We start from the raw sequence: 26293 nt of genomic DNA, 5'->3' as shown, positions 1-26293 counted from the left end.
CATTGCAGCTGTCAAATCATAGTTATCCATATTGATTGTTCTCATGCAGCTAAAAAACAACGATATATACATAGATAGATATTTATAAGAAATAATAGAACTCAAACTAGCAACTCTGGCATACCCTTGTCGACAATAACAATACGATATATTGTCAGTATAGAATATACTGCGGTGATTTTGATCAATAATAAGATCAAGGCATTTCTTCATTTTTTGATTCTGCTAAAATGCAGAACCCCAGCGGTCAAGTGCCTTCTTCGCTAAACATTCCAGCAGTGCGATTCGATCCAAATAAAGAATTCCAGAAGCGGAGTTTGACACATGAACGCGATAGTGCCTTTGCTAGATTTCAACGTAAATCCTGGGTGCGTTCCAGCGGCGAAAGGCGATCTAATCGGGAAGCGCTTACTACTTTATTATTATCTCATGGGGATAACTCTAGCGAATACATCGAGAAGTTACTGGCTGAAGAAATATCGTATCGCGATTTGGCTTCTCTTTCAAATACGGACTTGGAATTAATGGGTCTCAAGAACGCCAAAGAACGTGAGGAATTATTGAATTTTTTCGCAGAGCTACCAAATCAAGATCCGGCATATGAAATGTACATATGACATAGTATTCACCCATAGCCGAGTATTTAAGTGCTTGTCTTTAATATTTTAGCATTTGTGAACTGCCCGAAGCAGAAATGTATAATAACGAAATTTTGGTCAATGCCACTGAGCATTTGGAAAACATGAGGTCCGCTTTGTGTGCGGCTAATTATAAATTGAAGATTATGCCTCCTGAGGACATTGTTGTGGGAGAGAAAAGTTTTGCCAGTCGTTTCGTATTAGAAGCACTAACGGAGTTGAATACAATCACTTACGAAATCGATAAAGAAATTGAAGATTTAACTAAGGTAATCTGAGTTTCAAATATAATATTGTACTAAAGCTTTTTGATATTTAAATTAATATTGTACTAATAGCTCACTGTGGATGAACAGCTGTCCCGAAAGGCAAACAAAAACACTAAGAAACCATTATACGCTTCTGTCGGTCTTTGGACGTTGATATGCACAATGGCAGCTTTTGGTGCTGTGGCTACAGTTTACCTTCCGAAAATAATTAAACACTAGAATACTAAACCGAGTATTTGAATAATAAAGATCTCTCTGTTATTTATTACGATCGTGTTTGCACTCATTCATGTATTCTATATATCACTGATTTCATGTATTTCTGTATATCACTGATTTACTTTGATAGTGTCATAATGCAAAACAAAACATACAATTTTTTGAAAAAAAGTGGTTTCAAAGTTTTTAATTTACTATGCCTGCTTAAATAAAATTACACTGTGCGACAATTTTGGGGTCATCAAAATCAAACCGCACCGGACCTTTTTTTTCTGAAAATATACCTATTCAATAGCAAAACCCTCGCTGGGTTTTTAAAAGTTAGCTCAATTTTTTTTTTTTATTGCGTTTTGAAGTTTTCTATTTTCATGAGATTTTGGAGTTTTACCTGTACGCTAAATTTGACTTATAAATCGACCTTTGTTTGATTTAATCGATTTATTTTGTCATAGCTTGATGCAGAAATTTCGTACATGTACAAATAAACTTATTTTGAGAAGAACCTATATCTCAATACGCAATTTTGAATACCGAAATTTCGAAAAATTGTATGTTTTTACCATTTTTTACTGTAATTATGAAAATAATTAAAATTTCTCACTATTTCTTTTAGCAAAAATGTTGCAAAATGTACTAAAAAAGTCATTTATAAGATAAAAACATAAAACTGAACTTTAAGTTTGTTATTTTCTAAAAAAATAAATTTTTAACAAGATTTATCTTCATAAAAATAATTTTTTTATACTCTGCTTTAAATTTTTTTTTAAATATCTAAAAACTCTGTAGGTAAAAATATTAAATAGATTAAGTAAAAAGAATATAGACTTGAATTCTTATAATTTTTTTTTTATTAAAATAAAGAATTTTTACGTACTAAAACCTTAGAGACGAGCTCTTTTCGACAATGATTGAATTTCAACATCATCATTATCAGAGTAATCAGATTCATCAGTAAAGAATTCCATGCCTGTCTCTTCTTCTTCTACCTCATATTCTTTTTCCTCCTGGTTACTCCATTTTCCTTCATTTTCTTCCTGGTCGTATTGAAAAATATGTTTACTCCACCAACATATATTATTTCGGCTAGTATGGTACCTGGAGCTCGTTTTCCTCGGTATCTTGACTCAAATAGCATCGCAGTTTGATGGTAGCGTTCTCCTTGCTCATCTGATTCTGTCGACAATTGTTGACTAAAATAGTCCAAATGTTGGTGAAGAAAGTGAATTTTTAGCGACATATGGACCCCAATTTTGGAAAAAAGCGGGTGGTTACGTATAAAATTATTTTCATAATTACAGTAAAAAATGGTAAAAACATACAATTTTTCGAAATTTTGGTATTCAAAATTGCGTATTGAGATATAGGTTCTTCTCAAAATAAGTTTATTTGTACATGTACGAAATTTCTGCATCAAGCTATGACAAAATAAATCGATTAAATCAAACAAAGGTTGATTTATAAGTCAAATTTAGCGTACAGGTAAAACTCCAAAATCTCATGAAAATAGAAAACTTCAAAACGCAATAAAAAAAAAAATCGAGCTAACTTTTAAAAACCCAGCGAGGGTTTTGCTATTGAATAGGTATATTTTCAGAAAAAAAAGGTCCGGTGCGGTTTGATTTTTGATGTCGCACTGTGTTATAGGCGTATTTTCATCTAATGACGCCAAGACACACAGTATAAAATATCTTGTAATCATTTCTGCATACGTATAGAATTTATTTTTTATTTAGACACTATCAAAGTATCCTATTTATAGAGTGCGTCTTGATGTTTATTCACAACAGTTTAATACAGATTTTCAACCTGGGCACCACCGAATGGTAGTCACACAACAACCCACAGCCAACCGGATTTATATCAGGCCACGGACTGTGACCTCACCAGCATTACTCAAACATGCACGGGTATGTTTTATGTTTCCACAACAATATATCCTGTTGTCTTTGATCAGATTGCTTTAAATATCTTTTATTATTATTATTATTATTATTTAGTGACTGGTATGAATTTTTTTGATGTTTGAGTGACTGGGAATGGCGAGGATGTCGCTTATTTGTTCTGAGTTTAGTATTTCTTTTATTGCGTTGGCGTGATTTGGACATTTGTTGAGGATGTGGTCCAATGTTTGGTTTGTGTTGCAGGTTGTACAGATGGGGTGATTTTCTTTTTTTAAGATATGTTCATGGGTCTATGTTGTGTGGCCTAGGCGAAGGCAGGGAAAAATTCAGGTTTTAAATCCGTATATATTTGTTGGGTAGAATGGAGGGCTTCCATTCTTATTAATATTGGAATAGTGTTCATGCTTGTAGTTTTTTAATGACTGCCGCTGTTTGTGTATTATGCATGTATTTATATGTCGTTTTATATCGAGTCTTTCTGTTTTTGGGCTGATTATAATTGGGGCATTGCAAGCGAATTTCGCTGCATTATCGGCATATGTGTTTCCCTCGATGCCTGTGTGTCCTGGGACCCACAGTAGTTTTAGTAATTTACTGTTTTTTATTAGCAAATCCCTTATTTGATTAACAGTTTCCCATTTGTTGCAAGTGGGATTACTAGCCGCTTGGATGACTGACAAACTGTCGGAACATATTATGGTTTTCGTCTTTTTCTGGATAGATAACACCATAGCTTCGTGTATTGCCGCTGCTTCTGCCGAGAATATAGAAGAGTAAGGGAACATGGCTTTTAAACTTCAAAATATGCCATCTTCGGATGTTACGCTGAATGCAATATTGTCTTCCGTTCTAGATCCGTCAGTAAAGACGATTGACCAGCCGTTATTTTTATGGGTATTGACCTTTTCGAGAAAAAGCTGCTTAAATATTGGATTGGTGGTGTTGTCTTTTTTATGTGTATGAAGTGTGATATCACATGTGTGAGTGCTTAATTTCCAAGGAGGATTATAATAGGAGAGTGTTTGCGGTTTTGTTTCTATGTTATATCCGCGGGAAACATTAATGATTTTGAGTAGAGCAGGCGTAACGTCGTAACTTCATTTGGATGGTAGCAGTTTTTTTACGTCATCTTTTATAATTGATGTATTTAAGAAAGTTGATTTCTTGGATTCGTTCTTCAAGTGTAGGCAAGCCAGGTCTTTCTTTAGTTTTAGGAGATGTTTCTTCCAAGAGTAGTTTTTTGTGAATATGAGTCCTAATATACGGAGTTCTTGGACGTTTTCGATTGGTTGTTGAGTGTGATAATCGCATTTGGTTTTTTTGCATATGTGTAGCCTTTTCGTTTTTTCGAGCGAAATTTTTGCCCCTGAAGTTATGGTCCAGTCCTCAATTTCTTTCAAAACATTTTCAAGGATTTGATTGGATTCGGAAACATCCTTCGCTTTGCATAGTAGGAAAACGTCTTCGGCGTAAGGGCAGTGGTCTACAAGTTTATGTTTTAGAATTATGTTGCTTATTTCGTTAAATGCGATGGAAAAAAGTAAGACCGAGAGTTGCGACCCTTGGGGGATACCGTTCGTTGACGGATGTAGATTGGAATGAATGCCATTTACCTTGACTCGGATATCTTTTATTAAAGGTATAGTACATAAGCCAATGTTAAATTTTGAATCCAGTAACTTGTCATTTAATTTCTTCTTTCAACAAAGCGAACTTCAATGACGTCCATTCATCGATGTATTGGGGATAATCCCATGCAGTTGTGCAACGTATCAAGTCGGCTCTGTTCATGCAGTGCGGTAATTCACCTAAAAATTAGTGGAGTTAGATATTACATACATATATATAAAATATACTTACGAGCAACGAATTGTTTTACGCTGCTTTCTTTTTCATAACACGCATATAATTGCTCTAAAAAGTTAATATAAAGCACCAACTTCCACGTGCGATAAAAAATTTTATCTGAGGTGCCAGCCAACTTACTTAATGAAATCAATTGCTGCAGTGACTTTTTTGCACTTTTTGTTATGTCTTCGAATATAGACAAAATTATATTTAATCTGTCTACATATAGTTTCAAATCATTTGGATAAAGTGTATCAGTGGTTACTTTAATGTCACTATTAATTTGAGAGGACGGTTCTTTAACTTCAATTGCACGCGTCTTTATTGCTTCAATCGACGTACAAATAGCTGTACCTCTCTTTTGAGCCACCAACCACTTAGAGTAATTAGTCTGCAGAAGTAAAACAATCTCTCCTAAACGAACCTTGCAAGCTGAAAAATTTGCATCCTCAGAATTTGATTTTAAGCGTGGGCTATCCAAAACTATTTTAAATAAAGAAATATTGTTAAATATGCATACGATTGTTAAAATAATGCATATTTACATCTAACAGGTGTGAGATTGTCAGTAAAATTAACAACGTTTTCTCTTCCTGGTGTCGAAGACATATTTAAACACAAAACGTGACAACAGCATGTAAACAAAGAAATTTATTTAAATAAACATGACCCTTTCACAGCTGATGCTTGGTAGGGTTGTTATGTTGAATAAAAATCAATATGATGGTAAGATTTACTTTGTAGCTATTGAATATTTGGATTCTAGTGAAAAAAAAATAAAATTCAATTTCGTTTAGCAATGCATATTTTAAAACCAATAACAAAAACATTTTGATCGGTCGAATGGTACCAACGTGGAACGGGGCTCTACTCTAATATTAAGAAAAAATTTTTCATTTAAATCACCGAATACCGAACTGCCTTGCCTTCTCGTTTGCCAAAATCACAATGTATGGATTGCAATGTGGTCAACATCAAACCACTAATCGGTTTTCAACGAATTTGAAAGAATCAGCTGATTTGCTGTCACAATTAAATAACTGATTAAAGTTTGTTTACAATAGAGGGCGGCAAAAACTGAGACAGTGTTGATTATGTACGAAAAAAATATTACTTGCAAATTTTAAACAAAAAACAACACTGTCACAAAATTGCGACAGTTTGTAGCGTTACTTAACACTGTGTAGCTTGTGTTCTGCTGACAGAGAGGAATTGTTGAATTTTTATTTAACTATCGTCTTCATTTCTATCAATTTCTGGGACGAAGGGCGAAAAAGTGTTTTAAGTAACAAATTCCTGCAAAATATTAATTCCTTAAAATATACGTCATATCAACAAGACAAAGTCACATTAAAGAGAATAGGTAAGTCCGTGCGTTTGCAACGGAGTGAAACAGTAGAGATCTGTATGCAGACGGTGACTTCATTTCATAGGAGTATACATAACAAGTGGAATTATAATAAACGGTCTCAAACAGATTTATTGGCATCTGTTTAGTTTAATTTGAATGTCCTACCAAAGGCGTAGCCAATATTTATAAACGTTGAATGATAGGGCTCATACCGCGCACTCAGTACATCACTTTTTTTATGCGTTCTCGTACATATATACAACGTGCCAGCTATTTGTGAACGAGAAAAACATATATCAAAAAAGTTGTATCCAATACAAAAAACAACGTGGTCCGGCTACAGCAGCTAAGTATGTTAATGCATCCTAGATTTAGATTTGCGACACAAGCTATCAAGCTAAAATTTCTGAAGACAAGTTTTGGTTTTATGCAAGCTAGAGTACGAAGCTATTTACTTTCGTTCGTGTTTTTACCTTTTTCTATCTTAAATACATATAAATGTATACACGTACATATGTCCGTCGGTAAAATTCTCTTCATCTCTCTGGTCCGGTTTAAGATAGTGTCCTCGAAAACAAATACACGTTTAAATCACTACGTCAAGTGAAATCTAAGTTTGAAAATTAATACCACAGCAGTAGTAGAACTGGTTTTATCATAAAGATGATTAGTTGATACTCCAATGCAAGCTAATAGGGAATTTTTAATAGGCAATGCCGACTATGTTTCTCCTTCAAGGAAGTTTGCCATACAGGCATTGAATATTTGGAATAAATATAAATAAGGTATTTGAACTTGGACCTTGAGGCTTTAAAAATAAACTTGCTAGAAAGTATTACGCAAAAAACAAAAATCCTTTGCTATACATACAAGTGGTAGTCGATGATATGAATGTTCTTATTTAACGTAGGTGAAGAAATCTTACTCAGAATATTTTATATATTTGTGTGTCGGGCGAAATTAGAACTAAGGAATTGATTTGATAAGTTTGTTAAATGCAGTACTCCAATATTGAGATTGCCATCAAAAAGCTATGCAAAAAAGTAGAGGATAAATACCATTAAAGGTCAAAACCGAAGAGTTTTTGAAGCATACATAGCATTAAGTTTGCCAATCTACTACGAACATTGATTTTACACTTCTACAGACTAAAGTGCTACTTACATAGTATGGTGAACTATGCAATGCAAGAAATATTTTTGAATGGCACGAAGATACCCTAAACTGCGTGGTAAAACCGTTAATAGTTTATTTAAACTGAAGTTTTTTGATTTATCGTTTGTCTCACACTGCTCAACTAGATATTCTCATTATGTCACTCGTCTAAAATTAGCGATCTTTCACTTTGTGTTCGTAATTTCATGACGCTCTCTTTTATTCTATTTTCTGGTTCTTATGTAAATACAAACGAATACACATATGCGTATAGTATTTGGAGTTTTCTTAAATGTTAATATGAAATATAAATTATTTTTATACGAATTTTTTCATTACGGATTTACTTTCTATGCTTTCACTTATCAGCGGGCAATTTCATGAATTTGTAATCTAAAAACCTTATTGTTATATTTTGTTGTGTACAAAATCCTTATTTTTGTACGCGTTCGGTAACATATATAGAATAAAGCAGGTAATCATATGCATGATTTGTCATATAGTCATATTGTCCTACACACAATCGGTTTCATTCATTAAATCGGTAAGAAGTGCTTCGTTATATTTTGTCCTGGTCGCTCAACTCGTGACTTGATTTGTTGCAGCCTCTATTCAGAAGCAAGCCATATTTGACTGCATAAGTATGTAAGCAAACATAAATCGATCAGACTTACGGCAGCTGCCGTGGCGTAGTCGAGTTGTACGTGACTACCATTCGTTTGGTCTCGGGTTCGATGTCAAGTGTAACAATGTCCATACAATTGCTCATGTATTCATGCACCAATTTTCCCTTGATTCATGTTGCATTTTATATTTTTGAGATTGTCAAAGCCAACTTGACATTCCATATGTGTTGCTTTATTAGAAACTTTGATTTTATTTGATTTTGGCTTCATGTTGCTCTTTCTGATGCAATAAATTAATCGACATTTATTTAAAAAAATACTGTAAAAAATATTTATTTTATTTATTTTTCTTGAGGTTGTAAGAATTTGTATATATATTAAATAAATAAAAGCGGAAACATGTTTCGTCACAACGCCTTAGCTGGCTTGCCTACATATAAACTAATCCTTGGTTTTGGATTGTGCACTTTGGGTGGCGCTATGTTATACGCCTACTTCAAAACTCGCGATGAGGACGAGGATGCAGCACAACAAAAACCAGACGTAAAACGGAAAAAAGTACAGCCAATATCAACAAAACCGACGAAGCAAAAAGAGAAAGAGGTAACAATTAACTTTGAGATATCAAACGAGCATATTCCATTGTGTGTAGGACGTAGTGGGACAAATTTAAATACCATTGAACAACAGACGCGCACGAAAATTCGTTTGCGGTAAGTTCCCTAAACATACTTACAATCTCATTTGTTTTAGACTTGTTTCTATCTTTTATTTATTCCTGGAAATGTAGAAACAAAAATGATAAGTACAAAATATGTGATATAACCGGCGACGCAACCGGTGTAAAGCAAGCACGCACATTATTGCTAAAAGAAATCGAACGGGCGCCTATTATCAAGGAAGAAATCTGGGTACCGCAAAGTGTGTGTGGTAAAATTATGGGTCGGTGCGGTGAAGCAATGCAAGAAATATGCCGCATCTCCTTAGCCAAAGTAGCTGTAGATTCAGGAGGCGGTCGTAACGGTGGTGCTATGGACAAACGGCGCATCCTAATAACCGGTAATCAGCAACAGGTAAGATTTCCAAAAATCAATCTAAAGGGTTTTTCAATAAGGGCGGGTAGATGTTGAAATGGAATAAAATGGCGTTTGCTGTGTGGCACGTAGCGCCGTCCTGCTGGAACCACATGTCGTCTAGGTCCATATGGTTCAATATGGGCCATAAGAAATTGGAAGGGCCACCACGTCTACCGAAAAATGGGCGCAATGCGCGCAACGTTTGCGTTAATGAACACTAATTTTGATATTAAAAGTTTTATCATTTGAACGTGCTGTTCAATCGTGTAACTTACCATGATGATTTGGCATAAACAACTGAATAATAAACAAAAGATTTGACAGATGTCACCAAAACAAAATGGCTACCACAGGGCACCAAAATCGACCCGCGCCAATTGAAAAACCCTTTACTATCAAATTGAGCTTGCTTGTGGGGAGTATATAAAATAATAAACTCGAGTTTGGTATTGCATTTCTACAGCTTCAAATTAAGCTCGCTACTATAAGAATGTGAGCGATTATCAGTTTCAGCTACATATATTCAGCAAAGTCATATTTTCGTCACAAAATTAACTGTCGCATTTAACTGAATAATACATTCCCTATATAATTTTTTATATAATTTTGGGGAATGCCGTGAAAGCGACAGTCGTTGGCCGGATATAAATCTTGGTTTTTCTGGTGGTCGACTAGACTAACATTTGCGCGACTTATCGTAATAGTTTCAAATAATTTATTTTACTTACTAATTTTTTCAAAACTTTTAGCTAAATGATTTGTAATACATAGTTTACCGATCGCGAATCAATACTATACTGCGATGAGTTATGTATTTCGGTTAAACACACACAGCCCACTGCGCTGTTTAGAAGAACATTCATATGCATTATAGAAATGCAATGTATAACTATTTATGGCTCGTAAACGTATTACGTTTAATATAAATATTTCTGTTGTAGGTGAACATTGCACGCAAATTGATTGAGGAAAAAATTGAAGAGGACGAAGAACTTCGTCGGGCGGTCGAAGAGGTCGAACAGCGGCGTGAACCACGTCGTTCAAATAGCATTAATTCCAGTATGTACTCTTCACAAACTTCATTAAGTTCACATTTACCTCCCCGTGAAAAAATGCTCGCTGCCCGAAACGAAGATAAGCCAATGGAGGTTTACGTCTCTGCGATAGCATCGCCTTCTAAGTTTTGGGTACAGATTATTGGTCCACAATCCAAAAAACTTGACGACATGGTTCATTCTATGACGGAGTATTATAGTGAGCCGGAGAATAAAGCTCGTCATCAAATTTCTGAACCGTACTTGGGACAAATAGTAGCAGCCGTATTCAAATACGATGGGAAGTGGTATCGCGCAGAAATTGTGGGCATTTTACCAAATCAATACAACCCAAACGAATTAGTATTAGACCTATATTTCGTTGATTATGGCGACAGTGAATATGTATCGCCACATGAGGTTTTTGAGCTGCGTACAGATTTTTTAACTCTAAGGTATACAAACAATCAAAGCATATAAAGAGAACTTCAAGATTTATCAAGTTGTAATATGTATCAAATTTAATAGATTTCAAGCTGTGGAATGCTTCTTAGCTGGTGTGAAATCCACAGTGTTGAACGATTCGGATACTTGGGATCCACAATCCATTCAAAAGTTCGAGGAACTTACCCAAGGTAAGTGTAAAAATTATATTTCTTATACAACATAATTTAATTAATTTGGTGTTTTTTTATGGCAGTTGCCAATTGGAAAAGGCTTATTTCACGAGCTATAACCTATAAAGAACGTCAGAAAGCTGCAGTAGGCATTGTCGCAGCTCGCGAAAGTTCACCTATTCCAGGTGTTGAACTTTTCGACTTGACTGAAGGTAAATTCAAATTGTTCTTGCTATTGAGATATTTAACGTTGGCCAGTTTAATGGGTGTCGCATATTTTCCTATAAACTAAACATGTATTATATTATCAGGTGTGGAAGTCAACATTGGTCATATGCTAATTTCGCATGGATTCGCCTTGCCTGCCGATGACTTGTCACGACCACGCTCGCCTTACTATCATGTTGCACCAGAGGCGTCAACGTTTCGCTCAACAAGTTCAAACCCATCTCTGTCATTAAGCCGCAATGAGAGATTTTCAAGTAGTAACGGAAACTTAAAGACAGACGAAGATTCTTTTCTGGAGGAGCAATTGGACCACCTGCGAATCAACAATAATTTACATTTAAATGACACTGACGATGCAAGAATCGCATCTTTGGCTGCAGAAACAGCATCGAATCTAGACAGACTCACCGCATCTGAGTTTATAAATGAAAATTTCGATGATAAGTCTTCAAAATTACCTGGAAATGGAAATAGCTATAACATCAATGGAAATTTAAACCGATAAAAGCGGATTCAATGTTATTACTTAGCATAAGGAATTTATTTTCGTGTTGCTACTTACTTACTTATAATTTACCGTATTGTTTTACGTTTAGTGCTTAAGTTACTCTGAATATGTTTGTAAATATTTAAATGATACGATATTCAGCTCAAACCTGTCCTTTAGCTTGTGTTTATTGTTTAGGTGTTGTTATTGCTTTTCAAAATTAAATATATATGTATACGTATGTCGGTAAATTTTTTTACTAAAATAACTAGAGTTTTACAATGTTTCCGGGAATGCTTTAGACATGACATTTTAATTTAAACTCCAAAATAATAACTTATTAAATTAAGGTAATCACTGAAAAATTCAAGTAATTGCATACTTAATAGCATAACATGTGAAAGTGCGTATATGGATTTAATATATGGAAAATAGGCATATGAAGTAAAATATCGTACCAATTACGTATATATTTGCCGAGCATGTAAAAAATGTACCAGGACACATGAATACACATAGGTATGTTCAGCAAAAAATAAATTTTTTTATTTCATGAGAGAATTTCTGATGTCAAATGTTTTACTTCTAATAGGAAGATCAAAACTAAATGCAACATCAAATTTAGAGATAAAGGGAAGTAACAAGCAGGCTTTCGGACTAATCTTCCATTTTGAGCAGGGGATAAATGCTAACATTTCTAATGTGAAGGCACCCCGCACGACACTAACCACCTTTTCACATGCCCCATTAAACCCACTCATCTAACACCCCTCTCCCTCTGGACCCAACCCGAAGAAACAGCTAGTTTCCTGGGCCTACCGTTAGATGAGCCAGACGAAGACGACCGGTGATTACGATACACCTACAGGGCAAAGGTACCGCTACAACAACAACAACATTTATATTTTCTCTTCATCTTTCCCTTATCGAATAATTTAGAAAATTTTAAATGTTAGGTTCTAATTTTATATACTTTATTATTCCTCTTTTGTACTTAGTATCTTATGCCCAAATATAACTTGTGGTTGTTGTGTTAGACTTAATAACTGAGCCTCTCCACTTTGTCTTGTGCGGCTTCTTGATGCATGGTCTAGAGACTTTCCATTTTACGCCACCCTGCGGACAACACGGTTTCTAATAACATTTTTTGTGATAGAAACACATTGCTTGATGAGCGGACGACCGCTATTGAAAAACGTTTTTCTTTTAAGTAATATATCTTTTCCTATTTCCCTTTTCTGAATGTTGTTTGGGCTGGAATGCACAGTGTTCAAAAACCGAACTTTTTGATATATGGTACGTACATACATTAATTTTGGACATCTGTTATAACAGCACAAAAAATTACCTTGGCTATATGTAATTCCGGGCCGTTCCGGTTGCATAGAACTGATTACCATGGGTACATTTTGAGTTTTGTCTACAACTTTGGTGCTGATATAACTTTACATATCACAGTAATCGTACAAAACTGTAGGGTCTATCAATGTACATCCTATAGTTTTATCGGGTATGTACCGTGAATCAGAAAACTTAGACCTAAACCGTTTATTAAGGTTATAATCACTACTAGGCAAGGTATACTTTTGATGTGTCCCACTTGGGGCGACGGAGGCGTTGCAGATCTCCATATTTCCACACATTGGTCATATCACCTACTCCTTATCTTACTTTTCATATGAAATCAGCGTATAAATAATTTAAATTCTTTTGTTATTCTCGAAAAGCATGCATACAACACCTATTTGAAATAAAAGCAGTGACATAGAATCGAAATTTATACAGAAGAAAAAATGTCTCAGAAAGGGATTTTATTTTGTTTTATTTGTTGATTTAGGTTTATAAGAAAAACAGTTATCAACGAAAAGTAACAGTACTGCTCTTCCACTACGCATGTGGTCTATGTTTTCTTTTTCACAATATACTGGACCAGTTCGGTATGAGGTGTGAGAAACAGTTGTTGTTGTTGTTGTTGTAGCAGTATCTTCGCCCTGTCAGTGTAGTGTAAATTACCGGTCGTCTTCGTCTAGCTCATCTAACGGTAGGCCCAGGAAACTGGCAGTTTCGACGGGTTGGGTCCAGAGGGAGAGAGGTGTTAGATGAGTGGGTTTGATGGGGCATGTGAAGAGGTGGTTAGTGTCGTGCGGGGTACCTTCACATGCAGGACATATGTTTAGTATGTCGGGGTCGATTCTGGATAGGTAGGAGTTTAACCTGCTACAATATCCAGAACGTAGTTGTGCCAAGATTACGCGGGACTCTCGAGGAAGCTGGAGCTCTTCGTCTGCGATAGGTGGTGGTTGGACTCCGATAACGGCATTCGGGGGTCGGGAGCTTAGGAAGGTGGTAAGTGTCTCCCGATGAATGTCGTTAATAGCCTGTCTGTATACTGTCTGATCCTGGAGAGGTCTGTCCGTTTTGTCCTGGATCTCGTCCACGTAGTTGAGGAAGTGTCTCCTGATGTGCCTGGGAGGTGGCTCAGGCTCGAGCAGGTGTCTGCATGGGTGAGGCCTACGGTGACACCCAAGCAGAAACTGCTTACCGAGCATTTTGTTATGCTCCTTAACCGGGAGCATGTGCGCCTCGTCATGTAGGTGGTGAATAGGGGACATCAGGAGACATCCTGTCGCGGTCCTGATGGCAGTATTCTGGCAGGTCTGAAGCTTCGTCCACTGCGTATCACTGGTTCCAGGCGACCAGACAGGCGCGGCATAGTTCAGAACCGGTCGGCCTATTGCTTTGAAAGTCGACAGCAACATTTCTTTGTCTTTGCCCCAAGTGCTGCCGGCAAGCGACTTGAGGACCTTGTTGCGATTCTGTACTCTCGTTGCAATAGCGGTTGTGTGCGCCGAGAAGGAGAGCAAGCTGTCAAAGGTGACTCCCAAAATTCTGGGGTTGTTTATCGTCGGAATTGGGGTATCATCGACGTGAACCTGAAGTGGCAGCTTGACCTCCTTTGTCCAAGTGGTAAATAGGGTCGCCGTGGATTTCGTGGGAGAAAGTTTTAAGTTTCTCGCAGTGAAGAAGCGAGAAAGGCGGGCGAGGTAGTCGTTTACTTTTGAGCATAGGCCATCAATGTCATTGCCCGACGCCATTATCGTGCAGTCGTCGGCATATGAGACCAGTGAGACTCCCTCTGGTGGCTGGGGGAGTTTCGAAATATAGAAATTAAAAAGCAAGGGTGAAAGGACCCCACCCTGCGGTACTCCTTGCTTTATTTTTCTTTGTTTTGAGGTTTGGTCTCGAAATACTACCGACGAGTGACGACCACTCAGGTAGTTCGCGGTCCACCTCTTCAGCCCTGGCGGGAGTGTCGACTGTAAAATGTCATCTAGTAGCGTGGCGTGGCTGACTGTGTCGAAAGCCTTTTGTAGGTCCAACGCTACTAGGACAGTCCTCTCGCAGGGGCGGTTTTGGTTTAGTCCGCGGTTTACCTGGGTGTTTATGACGGTGAGTGACCCTAGTGCCGTGGTGGTACTGTGCACTCTACGGAAACCATGCTGGTGTGGGGCTGGAGTCAGGTGTTCAGTGAGGAGTGGGAGTAGAAGGGCTTCAAGAGTCTTCACTACTGGGGAAAGGAGAGTTATCGGACGATAAGACTCCCCTTGGTTGGCGGGTTTCCCAGGCTTCAGCAGTGGGACCACTCTCCCTAATTTCCACTTATCAGGAATGATGAGAGTGGCCATAGACAGGTTGAAGACCTTTGTGAGGTAATCTACTCCCAAAGGACCCAGCTTTTTCAACATCAGCATGTTTAGTCCGTCGAGGCCAATGGCTTTTGATGGTTTCATTTGTTTGATGGCCCCCTGAACCTCGTCGCTGGTGAAAGCAAGCGGTGCACTGTTGTAGGGCAGTTTGTGCAGCCGTCTGGTGGCACAACGCTTGGATCTGTCGACCGGAGGATGCAATATAAATTGCCTGCTAAAGTAGCTCGCGCATCTCTTCGGGTCCGACGAAGTACGACCGTTGAATGTGATATCCACCTTGTCGTTGTGCTTCGTCGGGTTCGACAGGGACCTTACGGTGGACCAGAGCTTGCTCACACCAGAGGTGAAGTTACAGGACTTCAGATGCTCTACCCATTTGGTCCGCTTATGTTGAGTGACCAGTTGCCGGATCTCCAAATTGAGATCCTTTATACGAGGATCCCCGGGATCGGCCTGGCGTAGACGGTCACGCTCGTTTGCCATAACGGCTGCTTCGGCTGGGAAATTGGGACGTAATTCCCGGATCCGTCCAGCAGGTATGAAGCGAGCCGCGGCGGCTGTAATCGCCTTGCGGAATGCGCGTTCGCCTGCACGCACATCGGTGGGAGTGGGTAGGGCTGCGAAGATGTTCTCAGTAAATTCCGCGAATCTGGTCCAATCAGCTTTGTTAAAGTTGATATATGACCGGTGATCCGCGGAAACAAAATCGGCGGGTCTCTCGATCGAGATGATAATGGGCAAGTGGTCTGATGCAAGCGATAGCATAGGTCGCCAGGTTATGCTATTTATCAGACCAGCGCTAGCAATTGTTATGTCAGGCGAGCTGCTACAATTGCCCACTACCCTAGTGGGGGCGTCGTCGTTTACAGTGCTGAACGTCGAATCGTCTATCTGCTCTGCCAATAGCTGCCCCCTACGATCATTTGGCAGGCTTGAATGCCAAAGATCGTGATGCGCGTTAAAGTCACCTACTACCAATCGGTTTTCTCCCCTGATGAGCGCACCAATATCGGGGAGATATCCTGCCGGGCAGCAGGTGACAGGGGGTATATAAATATTATAAATTTCGAGATCGGCATCGCCTGACCGGACAGCTATACCTTGACGTTCTAAGGTGCTGTCCCTGCGGTCGATGCCTTCATCAATAAGACGATACTGCACTGAATGGTGTACTATGAACGCTAGGCCACCACCGTTGTCTCGCTCGCGGTCCTTTCGGTGCACGTTATAGCCGTCCCTGGTAATCAGGGGGGAGCTAGCGTGCAGTTTTGTCTCTTGGACCGCAGCTATCTTAATTCCGAACCGATTCATGAAGTCGACTATTTCGTCAATCTTGCTCGTTAGTCCGTTGCAGTTCAGTTGCAAAAGCTTGAAGCTTCGCGTGAGGGTCGTCGTAATTCGGGGGGTGAGGGATGCGTGATGTTGTCTGCGTTGGACCTGCTGTGCGTTCCGCAAAATGGGGAGTGGCCTGATGTTGTCGGGAGGCCGCGCCACGGGGGGCGGTTGCGGGTGCAGAGCTCTGCAGCAGGGGGCAACGTAGTCGCGTGTCCACTCACGGGTGGTGTGCAGGCCGGAGCACCTCCGAAAGTGACACCAGCCACTGCAAGAACTGCATTGGACAGTTGTCAGGTTCCGAGGTACTACGGTCTGGCACACGGAGCAGACTGTGCGGGGGACCAAGAGCTGCTGGTTTGTCCCCGCACTGGGGTAGGAGCAGGAGGGTTGTGGGTTGGAAAGGGAGTCGTGTTGCTCTTGGGGGCTCCTGGCCGTTGAGGTGTTGTTAGTGGCGGCAGTGTGATGTGCCGGCACTGAGGGCAGTGTCGCCGTAGAGGCGGTGACCGCCTGTAGGCGGGAGCAACACGTGGCCACATACCTTGTGGACCACTCCCTGTGAGTCTTAAGGCCTGAACAGGTCTTAAGATGGCACCACCCGTTGCACTGGTTACACCTAACCGAGGTGGAGTTCGGGTGGAGCCGTTTGTGGCAAATGCAGCAGTAAAATACTTCAGGTCCGGGGTTGGGTTCGACGCCAGCCCGGAAGAGAAGTATTTGGAGCAAACTGGCTGCAATGAGTTGCTCCTGTGACGAAAGGTTTAGGGTAAAATACGGTGCACTAGACAGGGCTAGTGTACTGGGGCGGCAGCCCTTGGTCGGGAATAAAAACCCGAGTCATTCCGGTAACGTAGAACCGGCTGCCATGGGAATGTGTGAGAAACAGTCCCATACGTTGGTTTTGGCAGCTCCGTGTTTTACTGTCCTCGGGACATTCATATTTAGTGTTAAAAGCATTCCGTGCTTTTTATAAAAATTTTCTCCGTTCTTTGGAACCAAATTAAACAATTTTGGTTCCATCATTCAAGGACTGACACTCCAATAGCATTCCCCAAATATTTATGGGGAATGTTTACGCTGTTACAAAAACATTATCTATCATTTTTGAACTGTCCAATTTACGTGCTCTTCAGCCAATTTTATTCTAGTCCGCACATGTCCTGGCGGCATTTTCGGGCTCCGTAAAGTTTAGTTGCAGTAGCTTATTTCTGATTGTTGGCGAGTTCATATTAAGATTTAGTTCACCTTTTCATCTTTTTGGAGGTATACGGGATTTTTCTCGAGCCAAAGCAAGTACTTTTCTCAGCTCTGGTTTCGAAATACCTTTTTGCGACCACTTAGTTCTCCATTTCGAATCCATTTCTTAGGGTTAGCAATCATAAGTAAACGTATATGGGTGTAATATTAAAAAACTTCAATTCCACTTGCCACACATATATGTTCGTTGCACATATGTTGTGCTATTATATGAGAAATCAAGATATTAATTAGAATGGAAATCTTAATGCTTACGTTCATTAAATACACTTTATCCTTTATAATACATTTTTATTTTTCTCAGTTTAGCAATAAAATATTATTTATAATAAATTGTATTTCTTTTCACAATTTAGCAACTTAAATATTATTTTTCCTTTTTGTGTTTCGTTTCATTCTCAGTTTTAATATTTTTTATTCTCTATTATTTTATTTTTATATTTTTAGTGTATATATGTGTTTTGTGTAAAGCTCTACAAGCTACAAACTCTTCATCTATCTTGCATTCGCTAGTCAGTTCGGTTCCAGTTCCAATTGTAGATTACGTGCCCCTGCCAGCCCGCTTACTTTCAGCTACCGACTTTAAGATGGTAGGTTTTATTTTTTTTGCCATAGTTTTTATTTTCGCATCTAAAGACAATGATCCTATTTTATCCTTGAATAATTTAATTGGGCGTAAAGGTTATGTCTATACACGATTTCTAGAAATTATCTCTTTCTTAAAGATTTTAATTTAAATTTGTTTTGTATTAAATTACGAATTTAATTTATTAGTTTATTTTGTGTATTTGTGTATTTTATAGGCTTCACTGCGGAACGTAATTTTTTAGTTGCATTAATGTTTGAATATTAAATATATTCATTTCTGTTATCTTCGCTTTTCCTCTTTAGCGGTGATTACTTCGCGTTTTTTCTTCTAGAGAAATGATGGTCGAATGTGAGTCTATCCGGGCAAATGTTTTTAATTTTAAATAAAGACTGGATAATGTTTGGAGTTTTTGTTTGCACTTACTAAGGTTTTCCCCCATTCATAATTTTTTGCATTTTGGCTGCCTCTTGTAAGCCTCAAACTACCGCCTACAAAGTAAACACATATTTATATGTTTCTTTCTTTCAAGTCTGCTGTTGCCTTATAATATATCGCGTCTAATACCGTTTGTAGTCTCACCCATTTCAGCAAGCAAATTTTCATCTTCCGATCAGTATATCTGCTAACATCTGGTGTTATATTCAGTTATTTCCTTTTACTTCAACTACATTGATTTTACTTATTTTTTATTGTTTCCTTCATTTCTTATGTTTGGAATTAAATTTATATAAATAATTTTGTATTTGTTGCCTTTTCTGCTGACCTTTTTTTTTGCATTTATATAAATGTATGTATAATATATGTAAATGTGTGAAGAATTCTCTTATAGGAAATAATCTGGTGTTCTTCGTGTGACGTGTGGTTCACCACGACGAGGTGCTGGGTCAAATTGTAGGCTGCAAGATTCAAAGAAAATTTTATTTATTACATCAACTAAAATCAAAAAAATAAATAATAACATAACAACGGATAAATTAAACTTAGTTTAAGAACAAAAAAGAACAGCTAAATTCGGTCCGGACTTAAGTTTATATACATTTTATTAAAGTTTAATTTTGGTTGGCTGCTAATGTTTGGAATCAAACTCATATACAATTCGAGTTATGGCTTGCAACCTCAGAGAAACGGATAGAAATTTAGCGTTAACATATAAAAAAAAATGGGCGTGGTTTCTATACGATCTCAATAACATTTATTTTGGATCTAATAATTTGGGAAGAACTATGTGTACCATGTTTGGATGATCGAGATACACGCATTTACACAAAAGTGGCAAGACACCACCTATTTTGAAAAATTTTGCTTGCGAAGTTTTTTTTTTGGAGTTCATTTGTATGCAGTTAACTTTGCTTCGTTTATAGCAGAGATATCAGGGGAGATTTTTTTTTTTTAATTATCGTTATATGGAACATGGGCATGTTTATTGATCGATTTTGTCCAAATTTCATACCAAAAAAGTAATATCTGAATCGAGTTCCATGGAAATATATTACATTTTACCGAATTGTCGTGCGCACGAACGGACAGACAGACATTAAGTCCTCTCATCATTGTGAGCGTTTTGGTATACATATCTCTATATCTATTTCGATTCCTTTAAGGCGTTACAAGCAACCCTTATTTGAACAAAATTACGATACTCTCGGGCACAAGTGCACGGGTATAGTTAAAGATATTTAAGGTATCTTATCAATGTAATTTATCACTCACGTTTTTTTTTTTACTTACAATGAAAACTTAAGTGAATCATCTAATTCCATTAGAGCCGCTTGATTACCGCAGCGATAGCAATAATTTGGCGCTGAGAATATTGTAACAACATTCCGATCATGGCACCAATTGTATCCTTCCATGACCAACTGATGAGCGCGTGATACCAGTGTCAGTCCATTTGTATTGTTGAACGTTTCCGAAATATCCTTTTAATTATAATTTCAATAATTACAAACTGCAAACACACATAAGTGATATGATCTGCGTTAACATACCTGACCAAATGTGTAGCCGGCACCACGTGGTGAAATGCCCCAGCCGCCCCTGTCGTCAGGATCGGACCACAGTAAATCGCACATGGGGCCCTCGTGTGGCACCTCTTGAAGTCGATCCAGAGCACGGATATGATCCAAACTGTCGATTGATGGACTGAGACCGCCATGTAAACAAAATATTTGGCCATCGACTAATGCCGTCAGTGGTAAGTAATCAAACAGATCGGTAAAATACTTCCAAACGTTTGCATTTCCATACTTTCGCAGGCATTCATCGTAGAATCCGTAAACTTGCGTAATTTGTCGAGACTCATGGTTGCCGCGCAGAATTGTAATTCTTTCCCGATAACGTACTTTTAATGCCACAAGCAAAGTGACCGTTTCCACCGAATAGTACCCACGATCAACATAATCACCCATAAACAAGTAATTTGTGTCGGGAGATTTGCCGCCTATCCGGAAGAGTTCCATTAAGTCATGAAACTGTCCGTGTACATCTCCACACACTGTGACCGGACATTTCACCTCCTGAACATTTGATTCCTTTGAGAGGATCTCCTTCGCCTGTTGAGTGGACAGATAAGAAGTAGTAATTAATACTAAAGCATGTACGTATGTATGTACTTAAACGCATATAAATTTAAATTGCGATTTCTACATTTATTGTCTCCCAGGTATATTAATAATTGAGCTCAAGAAATTCGATAGTAAATTTTAAAATACCACTACAACTGTGATCTGAGTATAGCGAATGGCGTGTTATCTGCAGATACAATATAAAGAGAAAAACTTTGATTTGCCTAAGAACACAACGCTTGGAAATATTATATGGCGTTTTATCTGCACTTACAATATAAAGAGAAAAACTTTGATTTCCCTAATAAATGATATAGTGGTGATTATTTACTCAAAATCATCTTCTTTTACTATATATTTTTATTTTTGCCTTTTTTCGCCTTAAAATATCACAGCGTAGTTAATACGCTTAGTATTGCGTATATACATATACTTATATTTACATATTTATGCATTTGATTTATAACATAGAGTTGGGCAAAACGATCATATTTGAATAATCGCCATGATTTCGGGCTAGTTCTCAAGCTTAGGGATGAATGCAAAGGGATTGCCATAAAAGGTCATTAAGTAGTCATATGTTTTCAATTAACGGCTTTACTATAGGGTGGTCCACATAGTGGTTTCTTTTTTTAATTCAAAACAATTACTAAAAAGTCCATATTCACTTTAACGCCATGAATCATTAATGAATTGTTCGAATAACATCGGTCTTCACGGCACTCGCAGCTCTGATGTAGGCAATTTGAATGCTGTTATTGTAGCAGCTTACTAAACTCCGCTAGTGCAGTGTAGTCAACGGTCGTCTTCGTGTAACTCATCAGCGGTAGACCCAGGAAACCTGCTGCTTCGACAGGTTGTGTGCTCACATGCTGGACATATATTGTGTAAGTCGGGGTCGATTCTAGATAAATAGGTATTAACCTACTACAATATCCACAACGTCAAAGTTACGCGGGTCTCGCGAGTCAGTTCAAGTTCTTCGTCTGCAATAGGTGGAGGTTGGACTCCGATAACGGCATTGAGGGGTCGGGAGTTTAGGAAGGTGGTTAGGGTCTCCCGATGAATGTCGCTTAATGTTTGTATGTATACTGCCCTGTCCAGTAGTTGTAATTGTGTTTTGTAATGGATCTCGTCAGTGTAGTTGAAGAGATGCCCTCTGACGTGCCTGGGAGGTGCTCACCGCTCCAAAATCGGCACCATAGTCTTTTCGACGACCAGGGTCGGGTTTTCCGTATACCCAGATGTAGCAAGTTTTCTTGTTTACACAGCCACCAAAATGAAAGTAGGCTTCGTCGGAAAAATATTACGCACTGTTTGGGCAACACAACATTGAAAAATAATCAGTAAAAGCTGGAAAGTTTCACGAACAGCTAATAGTTTGTTACATTGCAAACAAAAAAGTTGGACATCACCTAGTGTGTTCTCCAAGCTTACTACTTCTTCCATATCTAATTATATTTACTTTTTCCAAAGCCAAGTTACTTTTCTGATTTGCTTAATTTGTGACCAGCTGAGCTCGATCAGCTGTTTCCCAAGAAGAAACCAAGAATGATAGATTACAAGATTACGATGACCTTGAACGTAATACTGTCTGTGACATAACAATAAATAAAAAACAAAGAGAACGCCGTTGTAGGGAAATTTGCTCATGAATAACAATAAAAATTAAAACGTTGCAACTTTAAAATGTCTACGTAATACGTTATTACGTCAGCATATCAGCGTATTCTGTCAACTTCACTGAGAGCTGGAAAGCGGTCATTCCTGTATTCTTCTCACGGTTATCAAAAACTAACAAAAAAGCGATATTCTTTTAAATTGAAAATAAGTAGAAATTAAACTATTACTTATTATTAAATGCATCTAATAAGGTTCCTTAGTGGCTCTTACAGCTCAATGTACTACTCTATCGCGTATCAGCTAATAAATAATCGGCGTATCCATGCTGGATGTTCGCGATTACATACAAACGTCATTATGATCTTAGTCGTACGGTTGTCAGGTCATATTATTAATGATGTCATTATATTTTTGTCTGTTTTTCGCTGCTGCTGTTAGTTCGCCGATTAATAACAATTTAAAAAGCAAAATACCAATACCCATTAAAAAATCTTCACATAAAAATCATCTAGGGCGGCATAAAATAATATTGCAATACTCGTCAAGAATGTACTGACACTATTGTTACTATACTAAATTTTGTGGGGGTTAATGAAAATGTTCTTGAAAAAATAGCAGTTTGCCAACAGGAAGAAGGAAATTGGAACAAATATATAATAATATATTTGCATGAATTTTTTGTTTTAGAGGAAGTGGTTGGTATTATATGTTGTATTTAAACTAAATAGTTGCTTGTCACAAAACAAAGAACATATGTATGTATTGTCTATAATATACACATGTATTTATTATACTCGTCTTACATGCTGGCCTTTGAACGTAGAGATGATCATACATACTATATTAAGACGGGCAACCATAAATATGCCGTAAAAATATGATTTAAAGTGTTTCAAATATTCACAAAATAATAATAAAAAATATGTATAATTAACATGAAAAACCACGTCTCAAAAAGTATGCGCCTAAAAACTAAACAACTAAAAATCCATTACATTTCATTCAAAAAAGTGCAAAAACACCGGTAAAAGTAAAATAATAGGGATCTTCACATCGAGCTCGTTACTAGGCAGCTTGACGACAATTTGTTTTTTTAATTCCAACGATGCGCAAAGTAACGATACGTCACGGTGGCAAGCATTTCATCAGTAGGTGGCAAAATGGCAATCAGCTGTTTCTTAATTGTCATTTGATCTCCTGACCATCAGTTTAAATTTAAAATGTCAACTAGTCAAGAAAAAAGGTAAGGAGCTAATTCGGAAGAGATTCAGCTTTGCAAAAGTGATAAGAAAAAAAGGTCATTCACAGCAAAACACATTTGCCGACCAGCCAACTAACAAACCAGGGCATATTTATTATGTAAGTATAGAATTAAAAATGCTTCAATATTTTTGTTACATGAAATAACAACATTTTTGGATGAATTGAAAGGATATGATTTCCTCTTATCCGTCACCGGTAAAAAATTTACATCGTCCATTTTTTATTCAGCTCTCGTAATAATTTCTAAGTGGCAGCGTCCTGCATGAGATGGTTGTCCGCTCAAGAGAGAAACTATTTTTAAATTCTTAAGGATTTTCGTGACATGGAAAAAAGTAGCAGCTTAATAGACCCGTTGCGGCAGCACATTTAACTGACATCTAGATAGTAGAGTTGTTTTTTAGTAGAAAGTCCCACATACATGCCGCATTACATTCCGGCGCAAATGGCATATGTTTAAAGAACAATTTACAAAAAAATAAATGGAATTTGAATTAATAACTTTTCTTTGTAAATATAAGTTTAAGAATATCTTTTTACATATATATTAACATTGATAATGTACTTAAATATATATAAACACTATATAAATATTTAAGGTATTCTAAACACCTATCCTCTCATTGTTATTAAAACTCTAACAAGAAAGAATACACGTATTTTTGTTAGTATACTGCTTTGTTTTTTTTCGCATTCAGTTCGATGTCTAGTGACACACTATTTCAGGTATTTTTAATTCGGTTGCGGCGTTAGTTTTGCCTTTTATAAATGCAATTTAAATTATGGATTTATTGTACATACAAGAGTTTGAGACGTGATGAGTTTATGTGATAAGTACACTTGTTATATCCAAATTTGGTTAAGATATAAGACAAATTTTGCGAACAAAAACTATTAAAGTAATGGTTAATTTTAATTAATTTTAGCAAAATTAACACTATTTCCTAATCTTTAGTACGAAATAGTGATGGGGCATCGTACAAACACTCATCTCTAATGGTTTTTATCTAAATATTTTCGCTAACATCCTATTTATACTCGTGTTCCATATAAATTAAATGCATCCGTATGTACAAGTGGTACGTCGTGTATGCACTCTACATAACCTCAAACGCCCCAATAACAATAAATTTTCCCTAAACATATTCAAGCAATTGATTCAGAAGTCTGCCTCTATTGAAAAGAACTACATGTAGAAATTTAGCATATGCCGAAATTTCTATTTTTAAATTTTGCTTGATGTTTTCAGCGGAAATTTGTTCGGTGTAACTGGTTCAAATTAATCTATCAAACCCAAATCAATAAACAAGAAACGTATGCTATTTGGAAAACTGGTAAACATGAAAGCAATTAAGGTATATTTTACAACATATAGGAGCTTCTAAAACAGGGTTTTGCTAACATCGGAGATAAGATTTTAATTTTTTTTTCAGTAAGGAGATTCGTTTGTGTCCCTTAATAAAATCAAAACTTTTCGTTCTTACACACACCGCACATTGCCATCCCCTTCGCACTAGTAACTTTCATGTCGCACATCTTTTTCTGATTACTCGCCCATTTGCAAGATGGCTGACGCATACGAAGCATTTTGCGCGAATGAGTAAGTTATAATGCTAGCTTCTATTACCAGCATACAAGCAAGTGCGTCAGACAAGAGCGCACATCATATAATTTTCAGAAATTTCTTTGAATGTTTGTATGTTAAGACGATCTGAAAAGGTAACGGCAGCAAAAATTGGTCTACGCCAAACAATTCATGTATTGATATTCCAATTCTCTCAATTTCAACTTCTTTAAATGCAGTGATTTGCAAATCACCTCAAATTAACTAAACTTACCTTATCGCACAAGGTTCGCACTTGTGTTTCCGTCAATTGATTGCATTCGTTCAACTGCTCAATCCATTGATCCAGATCTTTTGTTGTTGCTTTATCCTCCATCGCAGTCGAAGAGGAGGAAAAAGTCTCGTCAATCTTCGTGGATTCAATTTTGACGGCTTTTTACTAACACGGAGACAAGAAAAAATCGGGAGTGTTTTCCAAAATATTTCTTTGGATAATTTAAAAAAATAAACTAAATCAAAACTCGCTTTTTTAATATGCAAATTTTAGCTAATATAATAGACAAACACCAACTATCAATTCAAAGACAACCGCACGAATGAAAATTACCCGACGACTGACTCAACGAATCAACGAATCACATAAACGAGCAAACAGCAACCAGCAACGAGCAACCAGCGACACGGCACTATACACTTTACCACTATACAATTTGCAATTTGACAAGGGCGAACAGCTTCTTCGCTCCCTCTTTTCACTCTTTCTTGCTTAATATCCACAAACTGGAATCGTTTCAATCAACGAATCCACGAGTACTCGTACTTCACGACAAATGGTGATTCAATCAGGGAACTTCAAAAATCCACAACTCCAAAGAAATATGATGGTATTTAAGATTTGCATTCAGGTTTCTTGACTACGTTTTCATTTCGTATTACATCTATCGCATC

The 26293-nt window shown here is 37.4% G+C and overlaps 4 protein-coding genes across 4 annotated transcripts; 2 read left to right on the top strand and 2 right to left on the bottom strand.

Annotated features, from left to right (window-relative positions):
• The first annotated feature begins 230 nt into the window (after positions 1-230).
• Positions 231-1175, top strand: LOC129247355 (uncharacterized). Its single transcript, XM_054886467.1, has 3 exons — positions 231-607; positions 670-907; positions 977-1175. The coding sequence occupies exons 1-3, from the start codon at positions 231-233 to the stop codon at positions 1124-1126; spliced, it is 765 nt and encodes a 254-aa protein (XP_054742442.1). The 3' UTR covers positions 1127-1175.
• A 3478-nt stretch (positions 1176-4653) lies between these two features.
• Positions 4654-5549, bottom strand: LOC129249202 (uncharacterized). Its single transcript, XM_054888883.1, has 3 exons — positions 5421-5549; positions 4888-5358; positions 4654-4835 (listed from the first exon to the last, which is right to left on the bottom strand). Exons 1-3 carry the CDS (start codon positions 5482-5484, stop codon positions 4711-4713), a joined length of 660 nt encoding a protein of 219 aa, XP_054744858.1. The 5' UTR covers positions 5485-5549; the 3' UTR covers positions 4654-4710.
• Positions 5550-6041: 492 nt separating this feature from the next.
• LOC129249341 (tudor and KH domain-containing protein homolog) lies at positions 6042-12010 on the top strand. Its single transcript, XM_054889103.1, has 7 exons — positions 6042-6238; positions 8363-8720; positions 8798-9080; positions 10025-10572; positions 10646-10752; positions 10818-10946; positions 11046-12010. Exons 2-7 carry the CDS (start codon positions 8407-8409, stop codon positions 11465-11467), a joined length of 1803 nt encoding a protein of 600 aa, XP_054745078.1. The 5' UTR covers positions 6042-6238; positions 8363-8406; the 3' UTR covers positions 11468-12010.
• Positions 12011-19003: 6993 nt separating this feature from the next.
• LOC129249340 (serine/threonine-protein phosphatase PP2A) lies at positions 19004-26012 on the bottom strand. Its single transcript, XM_054889102.1, has 4 exons — positions 25620-26012; positions 20323-20886; positions 20063-20253; positions 19004-19230 (listed from the first exon to the last, which is right to left on the bottom strand). Exons 1-4 carry the CDS (start codon positions 25719-25721, stop codon positions 19158-19160), a joined length of 930 nt encoding a protein of 309 aa, XP_054745077.1. The 5' UTR covers positions 25722-26012; the 3' UTR covers positions 19004-19157.
• Between the last annotated feature and the right edge of the window lie 281 nt (positions 26013-26293).

Source organism: Anastrepha obliqua, chromosome 5 (genome assembly GCF_027943255.1).
Source record: "Anastrepha obliqua isolate idAnaObli1 chromosome 5, idAnaObli1_1.0, whole genome shotgun sequence".
NCBI classification, from domain to species: Eukaryota; Metazoa; Arthropoda; class Insecta; order Diptera; family Tephritidae; genus Anastrepha; species Anastrepha obliqua.
Note: the sequence above shows the minus strand (reverse complement) of the source record. Positions and strands in the feature narration are given on the sequence as shown.